This window comes from Ictidomys tridecemlineatus, chromosome 7 (genome assembly GCF_052094955.1).
Source record: "Ictidomys tridecemlineatus isolate mIctTri1 chromosome 7, mIctTri1.hap1, whole genome shotgun sequence".
Lineage (NCBI taxonomy): Eukaryota > Metazoa > Chordata > Mammalia > Rodentia > Sciuridae > Ictidomys > Ictidomys tridecemlineatus.
In genome coordinates, this window is record NC_135483.1 from 109,840,625 (window position 1) to 109,859,343 (window position 18,719).

The window sequence follows — 18,719 nt, forward strand, 5'->3', positions numbered from 1 at the left end:
AGGGGGGATAAGATAATTGAAAAGAAATGAAAAGACAAAAGAAGAAAAAAAATAGGAAATAAAAAAAGAAAAAAAAATTTTTTAAATAATACAAAAAAATTAAAATTGGAAGAAAAAAAAAATTAAAAAAAAAATTGTAAAAAAAAATTAAAAAAACAAGAAAAATGAAACTGAAAGAAAACCCCAAATCAAAATTAAAAAAACAACATCAACAACAACAATAACGACAACAAAAAACAAGAACAACAACAAAAAAAAAACTAATAAATGCAGTCTTAGAGTTTGATTAACTTCTCTTCCAGTAGGTGGCGCTGTGACCACCAGGCCAAGTTTCTCCTATCAATACGCGGAAACCAATCACTGTGCAGCAGCTCCTCCTCCCAGACTGGGCGAGTCTCCAATCCTGGGTGCCTAGGGCGTCCTCTTGTGTCTAGTCACTTCCCCACTTTTCCTCTAGCCAGGCCCCTCTCACGGGTGCTGCTCACCACAATACTGGGTACACACCAGGTCTGCTGCTCCTGGGAGCCCTGTTGTCATGTATGACTGGGCACACTCTTCCAGTTTGCCATTCCCTCAGACCCTAAGTTTGTAGAGCTTGGGGCTGAGAATCCTCAGCGAATTTTACTGCCCCTCCGGTAGCCACACCCCCAGTAGCTGGTGCAAGAGACCTCAGCTGTCTGCACTGGTGGGAGCGGTAGTCCCGCGCTGGCGGGTCCGGCGCCGGCGGGTCCCGCGCCGGCGGGTCCCGCGCCACCTCTAATTCCCTCGGTCTGGCTACCGTGCTCACGGGAGAGCTGGGAGAGGCCCTTACAGGAGAGCTGAGATTGGCCCTTAAGGTTTCCCCGATGTGTGGAGAGGGAAGGCTAGCGAATTACACACCTGTAGCCGCAGGTTTCAATGAAGTTATCTCCTCCGCCGCAGTCTGATGACGTCAGTTGTCTGCCATGGTGGTATCTCTTGCAAATGGCGACAGTTTGTTTCCCTTTGCCGGGTGACCAATGCAACGGGTGGGTCCTTACTGTCTCTCCCAAGCCCCGTTTCAAACCTGTGGCCACTACCTATGAAGGCTCGGTTGGCATTTACCTCCGTAGGATCAGAAGGGCTGACCGGTTGTTTCAGCCGGATGGATTAGTGCTGAGTCACAGCTGTTTGTCTTCGGGAAGCAGGCGAACGGGAGCTTGAATTCAGCCGATCCAGGTTCAGTGTGTGTTCTGAGAGGCCCAGACTGCTCGTTCCAGATCCATGTCAGCTCAGCATTGCCTAGTGATCCTGAGCAAACAGAGTTAGGCTGTTTACGACTCCCTATGCCTGCACAGCTGAAGAGGTCAGAGACTTGATCTCTCCGCGCCCGCCGCCATGTTGGAATCCTGTGACATTTACTTTTGGACTGGGTTTTCTTTCATGTGTGCTTGTTGCACCTCCATCATTAATCATGAGCTTGAGGAAGGTAAATAATAGTAATCTCCATCTATTTTTATCCCATCATTGGTCTTGGACATAGTATGTGCTCATTAAATAGTAACTGATAATTTTATGATTCTTCAAGACAGAATTTTCTTAAAGTTTATTCATAAAAATGCCACTTCTGGGTGAGTGGATACTCCTAAAATCAGAAGGCCATTGATGAAATGAGATAGAAGTGCCCTACATCTCATTTCCTGCCTAGAATATTTATTGTGTGTGTTTGCATTTTCAACTCTGAAAAGTTTTCAAATATGGGACCAGTTTTGCTACTTTTAACCCAGCACTTCTCAACTCCCCATTGTACTTTTTCTTCATAAGACTCCTATTAACATACCTTATTCCTCAAAATGCTCTTTGCAAGACACTGCGTTAGAGTGTTTTGTGTAAAAATTATGCTAATGGAATTCACAAGAGTGGGAATTAAATTTTGATTAGATGTAGGTTAGGCTTCTCTTTGTCCTGCCTGCTTCTGTACTTGAGAAAGTGCTGCCCCTTAGCTGTATTGGCGTGGGGGTGAGGTGGGGTAGGGGCAGGGTGTGCACACAATGTGGATCAACCTGAAATTAGATTGTTACTGAAAAGAGAATGATTGAAACTGGTCTTTCAGCTTGATTATCTGCTGGAATCTCTATTACTTCTCATAATATGCTTGAAAAGTTTTATTTGTACCTCAAGGGCACTGAGCCTGGCCTCATTTACAAATATGAATGCAGATATGAGCTGTGCAGGATCTTCTCCTTCAGGCAGTCTTGCAACTGTCAGCTTGTTTTATTTACTTCCTCAGAAAAAGGAATATCCATCTCCTTGGAATTAGACACAGCACAGCTAATAGGAAAACCAGAGTTCTAAAGTCAGGGGGTTTGGATGTAATTCCCAGCTCAGGCCTGTGACCTGAGCCAATTTACCCCTCTGAGCTTCTTACTCGTCACTGGTAAGATGAGATGGATTACTCCTGCCTATCAGAGCTTCTAATGAGGATTCAATGACACATCGTAAGCCTGAAAAATATGTGCAAAACACAGAGACTTACACCAAGGAGGTCCTCAATAAATACTTGTCCCCTTTGCAATTATTTTCTGCATCAGACAATTCATGACAAGAGAATTCCAAAACTATAAAGTCACTCAGATAAAACTGCCTGTCTCCTATGGTTGCCATTCCACATTTTATGTTGTTATTTCAAACAATAAATGGTGTCGCTATTCTTTCTGTCCTTTGTTTTTATGAGGAGACTGTGGATGGGGGAATAATAAGAATCAAATCATTATCTCCCAAGATTTGAAATAGTGAATAAAGAACCTGAAAGAGAATTTATTTTTATAAATCTTTGTAATCTTTTGAGATACAGAAAAGCAAATTAGAAACCATCCTGTTAGTCTTAATATCTGTTCATTATTAAAAATATCCTTCATTATTTTATTTAAAATGTCTGTATGTATATATATATTGGAGGTGAGGACTGAACCCAATTTGGGGGTGCTTTGCCACTAAGCTGCACCCCTAGATTCCTAGTGCTTCAGTAGTTTTTCTTTTTTCTTTTTTTTCTTTCCTTCTTTCTTTTTTTTATTTTCATGTTGGGAATCAAACCCAGGGTCCCACATCTGCTAGACAGTGGCTCTATCACTAAGACACATACCCAGACCACAGTCCTTTTAATTTTTTTTTTATTTCGAAACAGAATCTCACTAAGTTGCTGGTGCTGGCCTTGAACTTGAAATCCTCCTGCTTTAGTTTTCCAGTTCACTGGGATTACAGGCTTCTGCCACCAAACCTGGCAAATGCTTCATTATTTTTAAAGTTTCTGAAAAATCTTGTACTATGATATATCAGAGGATTGTTAGGTAGTATTTACAAAAAGATAAATAGCAAATATTAATATCAATAGAAAAATTGGTAATTCTTGATATCTGACGTGTCTTTTTGCCTTTTTTAAAAAAAAATTGAGTTATGTTTTTGGCTTAGCAATCATTAGATTATTCAAAGGGGAATTCACCAGGGATAACTTCAGACTGACTTTCAACTTTTGGGTCAATGCATTATATAATTTCAGCTACAGGCACGTTCTATAGCTTCAGATTATTTACCACTGTGCACCAAGATTGACAAAGTCATCAAGTGAAAAGATTATGTTTTTTAGAGGTGAAAGTACCCAAAGGAATATTAGAATAATAAAATTCTTTTTAGGGTAGACTATAATATTCAGCATAATTTCAGTTTTTAGGCTATTCTGACCTCCATTTTGAAGAAAAGTGTATGCTTGTTACTGTTTTTTTGTAAATAACATGTGAATCATGGTTATCTCTGATGATCTGTATCTACATTTTTTAATAAATTATCTGTGTCCCTATGAATAATGACAAATGGAATTTTGTTGTGGTATCTGCCTTCCTAAATTCCAAATTATCTCTTGGTAGTTTTTCTTGATGCAAACATGAATAGCTGAAGAAAACATATTTTTTATTGCGTTATAGATTTAGACACTGGATGAAGTCTTCTGAGCCAAATCGAAATAATGGGGGAAACAATGAATCTAAATGTTCCTTGGACTGACATTGATTATGAATTAATCGGCATCTATCTCGATCTGGTTGATCACAGGTGAAAATGTAGCAGGGAGTCTCTGCCCCATACCTCCTCCTCCAGAGCGGATGGCCTGTGAAATTCCCTGCAGAATGGACTGTGTGGTGAGCGAGTGGACAGTATGGTCATCCTGTTCCCAGTCCTGTTCAAATAAAAACTCAGATGGGAAACAGACCAGATCAAGATCTATCCTGGCATTGGCTGGAGAAGGTGAGCAACAGAAAAGGTTTCAGCTCCGGTCCGGATTCACTGGCTGGATTCTTAATTTTTTCCAATAGACAGGTACATGTATGCTGTGGAAGTAGCTACACCTGGGTGTTATCTCTATTCCCTGACTCCACATTAACAGTTTCATTTCCATGCATCCTTTCTTTTCCTTTATTCTTAGTCTTCTAGTTGATCTAAGCTGCAGTCACTTAGTCATATAAATTACTTTAGACCATCCATACATGGCTCACCTCAAAGAATTGAATATTGTTTTTCTTTAAACGTCTCAGAGAAGAAAGCAAAGTTGAAACTCTTCCAGTTGAAACTCTTCCAGTTTCAGATTGGGTAACTGGGGCATATTGAATATGCCTGTAAGAAGAGTTCCAAATTAGGAATCAGGAGACCTGATTCCTTGATCAAGAGCTGCCAGTGACATCAATAGGCTACCTTATCCAGGTCCCCTGGCTTCCTGATCTGTCATACTTGCCTGCCAAGGGCAGAGAGAATGTATGAAGGCTGTGGAGATGGTTTTGAAGATGGTAAAAGTGTGGTGGAAATGTGAGCAGTGACTTCAGAACAAATTAGAGGAGCAGCTGCTCTTATCATTCGTAACAATGATCTCTGTCCCCAGATACACACATCATTGCTCTCAAGATGTCTGTTGACTCTGACTTCAGCTCCACTGGAGCGACAGGATAGTGAGGCCATGGCTGTGAGGAACTCCTTCTTAACCAAGATTTTGCTCTGTGAGCCCCAGAAATGGGGCCAGTGTCAAGATAAAGGAAAATTTTCATATTCTTAAAATGTAGTTCTGTACCTTTCTTGTCCTGTATTTCTGGAAAAAGAAAACAAAAAAGTCAGTAGTATTTAATTGGATTAAAAAAAATAATGAGAATAATAGAACCAGAGTTACAAATCTTGTGCATTTAGCCTACTGAATAAAACATTATAGCGTAGAAGAGTAGGAAAAGATCAATACTTCAGATAAATACCACTTTTTACATTAATAGTAAAATGTGAACAAAAAGTCAATCATGATATTTGATTATATGATTCACCTAAGACTATAAGGATGTACGTCTGTCTGGTCTCCCTCCCAGGGGATTGCACTGTCAGATATAATTTCAGAGCTCTAGGTTGAGCCCTGTACCCCCAGACTGCAAGAGATACTTCTGGATTTCTCAAGTGCAATAAAACGCACTGCTTGCTGGAGAATGGGTGTATTAAAAATGGTTCTCTGAGAAAAATAATGCCTTTCTTAGGAAAGGGCATCTATGTATAGACACACATGTGTATATCATGCATGTCTCATGTAATATTATTTCAAGGTCAAAGACTGTTCTGTCTTACTGATTAATTCATGTAGACATAATAATATTAAAAGAAAATCTGTTTTCTCTGCGAGTTTATCTCAGAGGTGCATGCTCCAGAGGTAGAGAGGCTAGTCCATTAATTTTATAATCTATTTGGTGTGGACAAATGCCTATAATATATTATCCTGAGGTTGATGTCAAGACCGAAATCCTTGATCTTAGAGTGGAACAAAGGGTTCAGTGGCTCAGGTCTTTGGATCATTAAAACATCTAAAATCATAAGAACAACAATAACAGCAAAACCAACAGTTATGTATGATGCTATATTTTAATTTTCTGCAGGTGGAAAGCCATGTCCTCCTAGTCAGGCTCTTCAAGAATATCGTGTATGCAACGACCACCCCTGTATGCAACTCTATTGGGAGACATCGCCTTGGGGCCCATGTTTGGAAAACACATTGGTAACTGCACTTAATGCAACTGTTGGCTGGAATGGAGAAGCTACATGTGGTGTGGGGATTCAGACACGGAGGGTCTTCTGTGTCAAAAGTCACGTGGGACAAGTGATGACCAAAAGGTATATTAGCCTATTAGTGAAAGTGCATATCATTATTGCATGCTTGCATATTTTTAATTGAAAACATTTTTCAAACAACTGATATGCTTGGGTCAGTGGTAGCGTAAGAGGTATTTTATTGTTATTATTTTTGTTTGACCCTTGAAGACCTAAAGAAAGATGTGCTTTAAAGAGGAACACACTTATAATAGGTACAACTAGTTTTGTTTATGTTATGTGTATTATTCAATATGTAAAAGTAAGCAATGTCCAAAAACACTGAATGTATTTGAATAATCAAACAAGCATTCTAGTACTGATCTTATTATTATTATTGACTCTTCTCAAATCACGTAGATTCAGTGAACAAAAAGGTACTAAACTTTGAATTATAGGGTTGTGTTTTACTCTGACCTTTCCAGAAGTGAGCAGATAAATCCAGACAGCTATTTTGATTGGACTAATTCATACCCTAAAGGAAAATATAATTGCATGCTTTTTATACTCTCTGAACTTGGAGATACTATTTTTTTAAAGTGGGAAGAAATATGAACATGGCAACTAGAATATAGATTTCAAAAAGGGTCAAAGAGAATTGTAAGTGATGGGAGGGAAAAAGTAATTGACTGCAGAACTCAGCTGTGGAAATTTCTTCTCTAGATATTTCTTTTTCATGAGAAGACTGGTAAATAAGAAAATATAGGGACCTATGCTCTGTTCAAAGTGATGACTGGCATAACCACAGATATTATCCAGTGGCTGAATTTGGAGACCCCATCCCAGCCACAGGAGTTGCGGGTCACCAGGATGGTCTGGTGGAATCTTTGGTCTGATAAGAAAAGATCAACCACTTAGTCTTTTTCTTCAGGAATTTTCAAATTGGGAAAATCTAAGTCTTCTTTCTTTCTATACCTGGTATTCTAAGCCTTTGAACTAGAAACTGTGACAGCCATGATCAGGACTGGTAGAAAAGGCAAGAGAGACTATGCTGATGCTCAGAAAGAAGCAGAAATGTAGGCAGAAAAAATTATGACAGCATCAAACTCTGGTCCCATCCCTCCTTCCAACATCCTGGCCCTTTGTGGCAACATAGATATGCCCTTTTGCTCCTCTACCTATTGTGGTCTAATTTGGGTCCCTGTCATTGGCAAACTCAAACAGCATAATACAGAATAATTTCATTTGTAGCCCTGTGGTGAAGGGCCCTGAACCTTATTCATAATTTTGTGTACTTTGGCCATGTGTAAGGAAAGTCCTAGAAGCTCAGTTAAAGAAAAGGAGATGCTCACAGAATAAAGAGTGAAGACTGATGAGATTTTGCCCCAGCAGCCAAGTAACAGGTAGTTCTGCAAATACATGCAAAGATAAGCATAACTTGAAGCTGAGCATGGCCAGGAAGTCCTTCCTCCTAAATATGGCTTACAGAAAGCTGGGATTGAGTGTTTTTTAAAATGTGTTTTTCATATATATATATATATATAAAATCACATATATATACACATATATGCACACCTTTTTAAAAATTTATTTATTTTTATGTGGTGTTGAGGATAGAACCCAGTACTTCATATGTGTGAGGCATGCACTCTACAATCCCAGCCCCTTGATTGTTTTTTATTGTTGCAACAATAAATAATCTTTAGTAGCATTTGGCATGTAGTTAATGTCCCGTAAACATTTCTGGAATTCATGAGTGAACCACACCTCTGGGTAGGGGAGCAATAGGGTTTGACAAGGATTGGATATGAAAGGCAGGGAATCAAGAGAAGCCAAATGTTTATCATTTGCTTCAATAAACAAAGAAAATATATATTTACCATAGCTAAATTTGGGCAAAGGGGCTATCATGAAGAGCAATGAGTAGTCATACACTTGATGTACTCTTATTGACCCATAAATATTATTTCTGCCCTAGCATAAAGCTATATAAGATTTATGATGTTTGGGGGAATATCAATGTTTTTTCACTTCTATTTTTCAACTTGCCTTTTAGTCATAGTGCCACATAGATCGAATGCAATTGATGAATCATTGTGGTTATGGACAAACATGGACTATAACATTTTATGTCACCTGATTCAGGTGATAATCTAATTCAGGAGGCTAAACGGAAATGCTGAAATCCTGAAAGGCTTTTGATGGCATTATGCAGAGTTGGGGACTCCTTTATCTGAGAAGGACTGAAGCCTTGATAATGTTTAGTTTCATGACCCAGATTTTCAACTTTTTTAAAAAAGATGTTGGAAACATTATGATGGACATAAAAATAAGTATGGCTTAGGTATAGGAATAAACCCCACACAGAATGCAGTAAGCTATTATTCTTTATAGTGATAAGAAAATTTAGTATTCCTGAAGTTTGATCTCTCTTCCAAGAAACTTTTCTGCTCTGAACAACAGTTAAAATCTACTTGACGTGAATATAATTTGTTCATTTCTTAGCAAAGGGGCATTAGAATTGAGACTGACATCTACTGAATAAATTATCACATTTTACAGGGCTATTTGGACAGGAAAAGCTGAGTTATATGTTCAAAATAGTCCTCAATTTCCTTTTGTATCTAATAATTACTTTGAATAACAATTTTAATAAAGGTTTCTGAGCACAGTTTACTCATATGTTAACTTAAAGATGCGTGAAGCATCTGGGCCACAGTGAAACCTCCCATTCTGCATAATTAACATGCACCAATAAATACATTTTAAAAAATGATGTGTGATTACTGGAGGTTTACATTTTAAAGAATAATTCATAAACTAATATGTATTTGTTTGAAAATTCACATATGTGAGACTGAAATATTATTACAGTGTATAACTTCTAGTTTGCTACAGCTTATCAACACAGAAATATCATTCACACAAATCTTTTCCCAATCTCCCCCCACACATATACGTGTGTGTGTGTGTGTGTGTGTGTGTCCTGAAAGGCATTGCTAATGCTAGTTACTCTTTGCACTGTCATTGAGACTGTAGACTTAACAACCTAATTTTGATTCTTACTGATTGTCTCTAAACAATCCTGCTTAAAATGAGCAGCCTTCCTTGACTTCTGTCAATTTACTTAATTAAAATAATTAAAATTCTTGAGGTTAATGAAATTAATTGAGCTAAGAAAATAATACCTAATGTCCAGTGAAGCATCTAGTGAGATTATCAGCAATAGAAAGTATTCATTGCTCTATTCTTCTTTCCAAAAAAATATGTATTTTATTCTTTTTCACATGAAAGCCATTACAATGGAAGTAGACCCCTAGGCACTTGTGTACTCCTGAGGGTGGGAATATGGGAATAGAAACAGGCAGGAAGAAGAGAGTTTCCTAAAGAATATTTCAGAGTAGAGAAAAGGAACTCTGTCTCCATGGAATAAACGGGCTAAAATAATGTGTTTTTATCTGTAAATTCACTTTACTGTGAAGCCCAGAGTTTCTTGCAAGTTCTTGTCTCCCTGGGTTGGTGCTGCGGTTTCCATGTAGTTGTGTGGGTGAGAAAGTTACCATTGTATGTGTAATAGAACTGATCATATCAGAAAATGAGAACTAGCTAGGGCCCAACTGAACCAGAAGTGAGAGCTTGTTGGGATAGTTTTGGAGTATTATTTGGTTTTGTTTCACTATTCAATGTTTGGTTTTTTTTTTTTTTTTGCACTTACAATGTCCAAAAAAATAATAATAACAAATATTCAAACACACAATTCAAAGTCTTCGAAAGTTCCTGATAAGGCACTTTCTGCCTTTGGTGTGAAAACACCTGGCATTTGTGTGAGATATAGTAATAAATAGATCCAATTAAACACTTAATGTATAAAAAGTTGGCAGATTTGCCCCATCTAGCTGAGGGAGATGAATACACTCTGTCCTGGGTCGGACGAGTGATCAGGGAGATGGAGCGTTGTGTGTGCATCTTGTTGATAGAGGCATCATGAAGAATGGCAGGCTAGGTAGCTCAGCTTGATGCATTTCTGCACAGTGCTTATAAAAAGCTGGGGCCTACAGGATAACCAAGAGACAATACAACAAAGCATCCCAGTGCAAGTTCCGGAAAATAAATGTACTGAAATGAATAAATTCACATTTTATCAAGAGCAGTACCAATCCAGGATCAACATATTTTCCTGAAAGTAGGATGCATAAATTATCACAAAAGGTGCAGAGCATTAATTTGATTACTGACCAAAAAGTGAATCCTTATGTTTTACTGGTTTTTAAGCATGTAATTCTTATTTTAGAAATGGCTGAAAAAGTTTCCCACATATTCCCCAGGGATTTGTCTTTTGGATTCAATAGTATAAAATAGTATTTAATGATTTATTTACTACTTCTGATTATACCAAGGAAAGATCTGGCATTTTAAAGATATGGTGTAAGATGGAATTATACCCTCAAGACATTCAAAATTAGTGTATGCATAGCACCTGTCTTGTGTATAGCACACACATACCTCAAACAGCATGGAAGATGTCAAAAGCCATGTTTTGGTCAGTGTCCAAAATAATACAGAAAATAAACTTTTTATTGTTTTGGAAATCAAAGACACTTAAGTTGCTAATAGTCCATGATTTTTTTGAACACTAACAAGAAATTAAAATGTGTCGATACATGAAGGGATAGAAACATGTAGATAAATAGGATGAGGAAGTTGAACCCATGAGGAAAAGGTAAACCTTACTAGCAGAAAAAAATGAACAAAAGGACAATTTCACAGGCAAGAGAAAATTTGTCCCTTCTGAGACCGGGAATCACTTGCACGTCCAGGAAAGCCCTCAGTTCATTGCTTCTATAAAAACACTGTAAGCCCAGGCCTGACCTTTGCCACTGAGACAATGAGGCTGTTTCTGTTCACTCTCTCCCTTATGGAGAGTGGACGTTATTTCCAGTGAACCTTTATTGTGAGTTCTGCTAGTAAATAGTAAATGAAGAAGGCAATATCAGTTCCCCCAAAGACTTTAACACCTACTCCTAATTGCAGTGAAGGAAGTCCTTCAGTATGAGCAACCCTCTGTAGAAAGCTTCAATCCTGGCACTCATCTTTCTGGGCTGTTGGGTGAGCTTTTGAAGGAGTGTTTGATGGGAAAGTTTCGGAGGAAGTGGGTCCCCTACCCTGTGACCCTCAGTTCATACAAGAATAGGCATTACTCAAGTGGCACTTCATCACTTGCAACGGTGTACCAGGAGAGGTTGCAGAGGCGTTAGAATAAATGGCAGTTCAATTTATTTTTAGTAGACCTCAGGGTATAAACAATGGATTTGGGAATGATTTTAGTGGGTTTTGCTATCTTTACTAAGGTATGATATAAATTTCCCTTACCAGAGTGGCTTATTTAAGTGACACTATATCCTTCAACTCTTATACTCTTCTTTCTATTGTTTTGCTCATGAAATGGATGCATTTGATTGACTGTATGTATATTTGTGTGTACATTAAGAATGGTTAATAATAATGCCACTAATAGTAATTTATTGAGTGATATTTTTGTGGATATATACATTTTTCACTTTTGTTATTTTTATGAATGCATTCTATGCTCATAATACAAAGGGATCGATGATCGAAAGCAATAGATTTCCAACCATCTGCCTACTTCACTTTCTATCCCACTTCCCAAACAAAACCCATTTTTTTTTTTTTGGATAATGTTGCTTTTTCTCTCTTTTGGTTTAGTGAGTACCCAGTTAGTTCACCAATCATAAGTCTATAAAGGTGAACAGTGAGAAACCTGGTGCCACCCCTGCTGCCATCCACCCTTCCCTCCTTCTGTCCTGCCCATTACCACTGTGTTAGATCCTTATCTATTTGTGCTGTGTCTTATGTCTAAATGGCGAACACTGATATACACTCTTCCGTATTCTTCCTTTCTGTTGCTGACCTCCTAACTTCTAATGGTGTTTTTTATGTTTATATTAATTATTCACATCACCTCTTTGTTTATCAATTTTAAATGGTCATCTCTTGATTAGTTCCCATAAAAGTAATGAGCCTTAGCTCCTTTCCACTAACTCCATCCATCATGTGGCATTCTGTTTGTTGGTTACATTAGTACTCTTGATTAATATTCTTAAGGGCACCTGTCTTAGTTTGGATGGCTATACCCAAAACGCCATAGACCAAGTGGCCTAAACAACAAACATTTATTTCTCATAGTTTTAGAGGAGGGAAGTCTCTAGGGTGACAGTCTGGTCAGTTCTAATTCAGGTTCCTGCCTCTTCCAGGTTTGCCATTGGCCTTGCTATGTCTGCACAGAGCAGAGGGAGGGAGCAAGTTTTCTTGTTTCTGTCCTTGAAAGGGTACTAGTCCTATTCATGAGAGCTCCATTTTCCTGAGCTAATCACCTCCTAAAGGCCCCAGTTTCCAATCCCATCACATCGAGGCTTAGGATTTCAATAGGGGAATTTGGGGGATGCAAACATTGCATCCCTAACAACCTTGCTTCTCACTTCACTTACACTCAGATGAAGTCTCTCAATACCTCCTTTGTTGGACAAGAACACCCAAACTTCCACCCTCTCCTACCCCTTCTATCTCCATCTTTCATCCACTGCATCTTTATCTTACTGTGGCAACAATGATGTTTTGGAACTTTCCTTTCCAAAGCAAAATTCAATCTCCCATACTTTATAGTGTTCCTAAAATTTTAAAACTGTGCAAATACTTTCATTTTGATAGCGATGATAGTGGTGGTCTGATGTCAGTCAGATTCTTCTCCCTTAAGTAATCTATTTTTCTTTTTGTATCAGCCATGATTAATTCTTCTCATATTCTGCGTTTAAAATTTGAACAGTCCTTTTGTTATGGATCTGGGGCCTTCAGAGACATTGAGGCAACATGAAGACCCCAACTCCGATTCTTGTGATGAAGTTAGAGACATTTTAGACATGTCCCTCAGAGTAACAGGAATGAGTATATTGAAGGAATAGGAAAAAGGGAAAAGGGATACTCTCAAGGTAGAGAGTGGATCCTCTCAGTCTTAATTTTGACTGACAGCAGGTTGACATCAGACTTTCTAGTCTCCAATGTCATGGCAACTCTAGGTCACCTTGCCCCATGTTGATTGGTTCTAATTGGATTCTTAACCATATATTCTTACAGATTTTATAGTTAGAATTATCCTTATCTCCCAGAGTTTCAGGATCTGGTCACAAAAGTCTCCTCTTTCAGGGTAACCTGGGTTCCTCTTATCAACATTATTTTGGGCCTGCATTTCTCCCGCAGTAAACAGATAGTTTACTGAGGAATGTGACATTTCCTGTCCATTGAGGCCAGGCAGGGCTGCAGGTAAATTGCTTCTTAGAAAAGAAAGAATGTGGGGGTCAGCTAGAATTATTCTCTTAATCTCTTGTTCCCACCATCTTCATCTGTCTGTTCCCTAACACTAGTGTTTTCATGTTGAATATTTTGTATGCACTTGGTGGAGCTTTCACTCTGAATTTTCATCTGGGTGTTGGCTCTGTGACATTATAGCCTATTATTTCCTTGTTAGAATTATCACTTCCATTTTCTCTGTTTTCTCCCACTGAAGCAGAGCGCAGCATGCGTAGAACTTAACACATGAATTGAGCAGCGGCTGCCTGGTGCACAGCTTATAAGTACTTCACCTATGTTATGATTTATATATGAGGTGTCTTGCCGGGTTTCTGTTCTTGCGACTAAAAGGCTCAGAGGTCACTCTAGTTAAACTGGGCTAACTGGGCTGCACGAAATAACCACACAAGAGACACAAATACCTTTTTCTTTGGGGTCGCTGTGAGGGCTCCTCTGACCTTAAGGGTCTGCAGAAAGAGAGAGAGCGAGAGCATGTGCTGATCCCTTTTATTGAGGAGAAGCTATTCAAATGAGGCAAGGGGTCAGGTTTCAGGGGGCTGAGTCTGTGTTCATGATGTCCACTGTCAGCAGGTTGACTGACACCTGGGTAGGCCACACTCAAGGGAACAGTAAGAGGAAGGGACACACACAAGGCACTTCCATGGAGGATTCTATCCTAAACAGGGCAAGGGGTTATATTACAAAGGAACAGGTGAGCATAGCTTTACCCATAGGGCTGTAACAAGACACACCCATTTTTGTGACTGAGCACCTCAGCACCCAGCTGGGGAGTGTAACTCAGTCACCCGTAAGGTTGGCCTCCCACAGTGTCTATTGATTATCAGGTTAAAATTGATAGACCTATGATTTTTCTATCATAATTCTGTGCAAGTGCATTGTCTTCATGTGCCCTTGAGCCCACTACTTATTTCAGCATATCAGTTTATCATATGAAAATTAAGATTTACACTGCTGTTAGGAGCAAATGGAAAAAAAAAAAAGTAGGCTTTTTTTTTTTTTTTAGTCAGATTTTGCATTGCTGTGATGAAAAGACCTGAAAGGAACAATGTTGAAGAGAAAAATTTTATTTGTAGTTCATAGTTTTAGAGGTCTCAGTCCACCATTGTCCAACACCACAGTTTTGGTCCAGAGGTGAGGCAGAACATTGTGGTGGAAAGGTGTGATGAAGGAAGGCAGCTCAGAACATGGCAATGAGGAAGCAGAGAGCTGTGTTCAGCAGGGACAAAACCCAAACCCCAAAGGCACACCCCCAGTGACACCCTCCATCTCCACCCTACTTGCCTGGAGGTACCACCAAGTTAATCCATATCATTGAATTAATGCACTGATTAGGTTAAAGTTCTCATAACCCAAACATTTCACCTCCAAAATTTCTTGCATTGTCTCACACATGAGCTTCTGGGGGATACCTCATGTATAAATCATAACATAGGTGAAGTACTTATAAGCTGTGCACCAGGCAGCTGCTGCTCAGTTCATGTGTTAAGTTCTATGCATGCTGCGCTCTGCTTCATAGGAAACCTAGGGAAACAGCATTGGAAACCCAAATACATGTTGTTGCAAAGTGCTTCCCTGTTTCCTTCATGGAGTATCACAGTTGTAGGTAAAGCTGATTTTTAGCCCTCTGTGCCCATGGAAACAATGAGGCAAACAAGCAAACAAAAACCATTTTGCTATTTTCTGAACTTCATTTCTTCTAAGTGCCTATGAGTCCATTGACTATATGTATTAATTTTCTTCCACATATGTACATTTAATTAATTATCCACATAATAACAAAATTGATGTTTCTCTTGTTAATTCTAGCCAGTATATTATTTTCAGACTATCATAGCTTGCTTTCTTCATCAACCTATATGTTCTAAAGAAAAATGTATCGATTATTTATTCTTTTGTTAATGAGCAAAGATGCACTATATTTTTAAGTGATGTTTGATGATTTTTGTCTCAGTATATCCATATATGACTTTGCATTTTTCTCTTCCTTTTGTGGGATATCATCACTTATTTGCTGTGTCACCCTGAATAATACACGTTTCAAAAAAAAATTCATTTGTTCTGAAAAAGAAATCAAATCCTATTTGATGCTGATGACAAGACACTTATTTGGCATTTGACTTTCTTTAGTGTCAGGGAATGTTGTATTCCTGGTTTAGAGAAAAGTGTTTTGGGTCTGGGTCAAGGGAGCCGAGTGTGCTTTGGACTCTGCCTCTGGCTGTGAGGACCTGAGGATGTAGCATTACATCCGTGAGTCCTTGTTCCCTCATCTATAAAAGTAACAAGAAGGTCTCAGTATTCTCAGTACTGAAATGCTTAAAATTCTATTAAATCACTTATAGTCCCCCAGAGGCAATGACATAGTCTCTTCATATTGACAGATGTCCAGACTCCACTCGACCTGAAACTGTGCGACCCTGCTTCCTCTCATGCAAGAAAGACTGTATTGTGACTGCTTTCAGCGAGTGGACGCCCTGCCCACGGTTGTGTCAACCAGGTATGCTGATGCTGCTTTCCTGCTGCTCTCCCTCCCACCCATCTGATTGTTTTCTCACAGCTACATGGGTGGAAGGGTGTGGAATGTGCATGTCCTTCTCTTCCATTTGTCTGTCTTCTTGAGAACAAGGTTCATAAAAGAGTGTAAATGGAGTCTGCATTTCCAGATTTATAGGAACTTGGAAAGGAAAACCTATTTAGTTATCACACATCATAATTCCACTGGTCCACATTTCAGGAGTATTCATCTTCTACTAAAACTGTTGTGGCATTTTGAACATTTAATCCAATGTGATTCCTTCTAAATCACTATCACTGTCACAGTTTCTGTGTGGCCCTGTGTGCTTGGAGCACAGTTCCAAACACCTTCATTGAGATACAGTGTTTAAGTACTATGCTTATATCACTCATCAGTGGGAGAACAAGAGAGAAGATATTAAAGTATTGAAGATATTGAAGTATTGAACAAATTACAAACACTGGCCTTATAAATTTTATATATTTCTTCCTTTTTAGTGGTTATGATGCATCTCACACCTGGGTATATTTGGAGGGTTCTGGCCCAGGGCATTTGGTACCCAGGTCCTAGCTGAATACAGAGGGGTATTTTAGTGAGGTGACCCTCTATCTTGCAATAGTTTTTTTCTCCCAAAGCTTATTGCAGTGCCCTGATGGGCTAGTCCATGTGGAAATACAAGTACTCATAATCTGGAAGCTTCATTTTGGAGTTGAAAATTTGGTCCTTTTTCCCTAGTCTCATACCCATGGCCTTTGTTCATGGACTTTTACCTATTGCCACAGCATTAAAAGGCAAATCCAAGAAAGAATATTAATGCTAGTGCTGAGTGAGTTAAGTGGATCTCCTCCACTGGTATCGGGCCTTTCCTTAGTGCTCAGGTGCTCTCAAGCAGGCATGGCTTTTACACTCTTGCTGTGCAGCTGCTGCCAGAAGAAATAGGGAAATACACAGGGAGAACCTGTCAGAGATTTAAAGCATTAGCACTTTTTCTTAGAAAATCTCAGCCTTGTGCCTCTAGAATCTCCCAAATGTTTTTCTATTCCTACATCTATTGTGTCAATTCATGAGAGCAACATTAAAATATGACCAACATCAGCACAGATATAATGGCCCTTCAGACTACCTGTAAGTATTTGGCAAAGGGATAGTGACAGCTCTTGAAGACTGTCATTATTTGTGTCTTGTATTGAAATGGTGGGGTACCTGCACAAAGTTTTTTATTTCTGTCATTCATCTTCTTATTACTTTGCCCCAGAAATAATGGAGAAGCATCCAATGAACTTTGCTTACCAACAGAATCAGAAATAAATATATTAATGTGATTTTGAGGATGTAGCTCAGTGATAGAACACTTGCCTAGCATCTGTGAGGGGCCCTGGGTTCTAAGCAACACACATAAATACAATATATTTATTGTGCATACATACATACATACATACATGCATATACATACGTACACACACAATTTCTTTCTATAAACACACAAATATATATGTATAGATATAAATATAGATATAAATATATGTTAAAATATATGTTAAATGTGTGTATTAAGTGAAGAGGAACTTTGAAACCACAGTTCATTGTGTTTCTGATCTTTTCTTTAATTAGAGTTTTATTTGTTAGCAGTTGGGTTCATCCTGACGATGCAGACGCATACATGCATGGAATTCAATTTCAGTTCATGATCTATCCATTAAACTCTCATATCCTTCCCTCTTTCCCATTCTCCTTTCTCTACTCTAGCAGACTTCCTTTTGCTCATCTATTAATTTATATTTGGTCCTTTATCCGTATGCATAAAGGTGAAGTTCCCTGTGATATATTTATGTCTTCACATAACATGACTTTTTAAGAATTCATTCTGCATTGTCACCCTTACCTATCCCTCTGCTCTGCCTCTTGATCTCCTTCTTCTACATTGCTGACCTTCACTTATGTTATCCTATCCTTCCCTCCCCCTTTTGTTTATTTTACTCTAGCTTTCACATATGAGAGAAAGCCTTTGACCTTTGAGTTTCTGACTTATTGCACTTAGCATGATATTCTCCATTTCTGCCCGTTTACCAGCAAATGCCATAATTTAATTCATTTTTACAGTTGAATTAGAACCACACACACACACACACACACACACACACACACACACATGTATACATCAATCACAATTTCTTAATCCATTCTTCTATTGACTGGCATCTGGGTTGATTCCATTATTTAGCTATTGTGAATTTTACTGCTATAACATTGAGGTGCCTGTATCACTGTAGCGTGCCAATTTTAGATCTTTTGGAAAATACCAAGGAACATAATGGCTGGGTCATATGCTGGTTCCATCCCTATATTGTTGAGGAATCTCCAATACCGCCTTCCAGAGTGTTTGTACTAGGCTACAGTCCCACCAACATTGGTACACTTTTCCCTACAACCTTGCCAGCATTCATTATTGTTCATATTGTTTATCATTGTCATTCTTACTGGAATGAGATGGAATCTTACTTGATTTGTATTTCTTGGATTGCTAGAAATATTGAACTTTTATTTCCATATATTGGTTGACTAGTTGCATTTCTTGAAATTTCTGTTTTGTTCTTTTCCCCATATATTGATTGGGTTATTTTTATTTTGGTGATAAGTTTTTTAAGTTCTTTGTACATTCTGGTGTTAATTTCCTATCAGAGAAGTAGTTGGTCACGATTTTCTCCTACTCTGTAAGCTCTCTCTTCACACTCTTGTTTCCTTTGCTTTGCTGAAGATTTTCAGTTTT

General features: G+C 38.5%; 1 protein-coding gene across 7 annotated transcripts in view; it reads left to right on the forward strand.

Moving 5' to 3' along the window:
• Thsd7b (thrombospondin type 1 domain containing 7B) overlaps positions 1 to 18,719 on the forward strand; it is an 809,752-nt gene that overhangs the window by 422,407 nt on the left and 368,626 nt on the right. For all 7 annotated transcript variants that reach the window (XM_078017320.1, XM_005315833.4, XM_078017322.1 and 4 more), the window contains 3 exons: positions 4,063 to 4,254; positions 5,907 to 6,141; positions 15,819 to 15,934. In XM_078017320.1, coding sequence (XP_077873446.1) covers positions 4,063 to 4,254; positions 5,907 to 6,141; positions 15,819 to 15,934 — 543 coding nt within the window. The remainder of the gene's footprint in view (positions 1 to 4,062; positions 4,255 to 5,906; positions 6,142 to 15,818; positions 15,935 to 18,719) is intronic.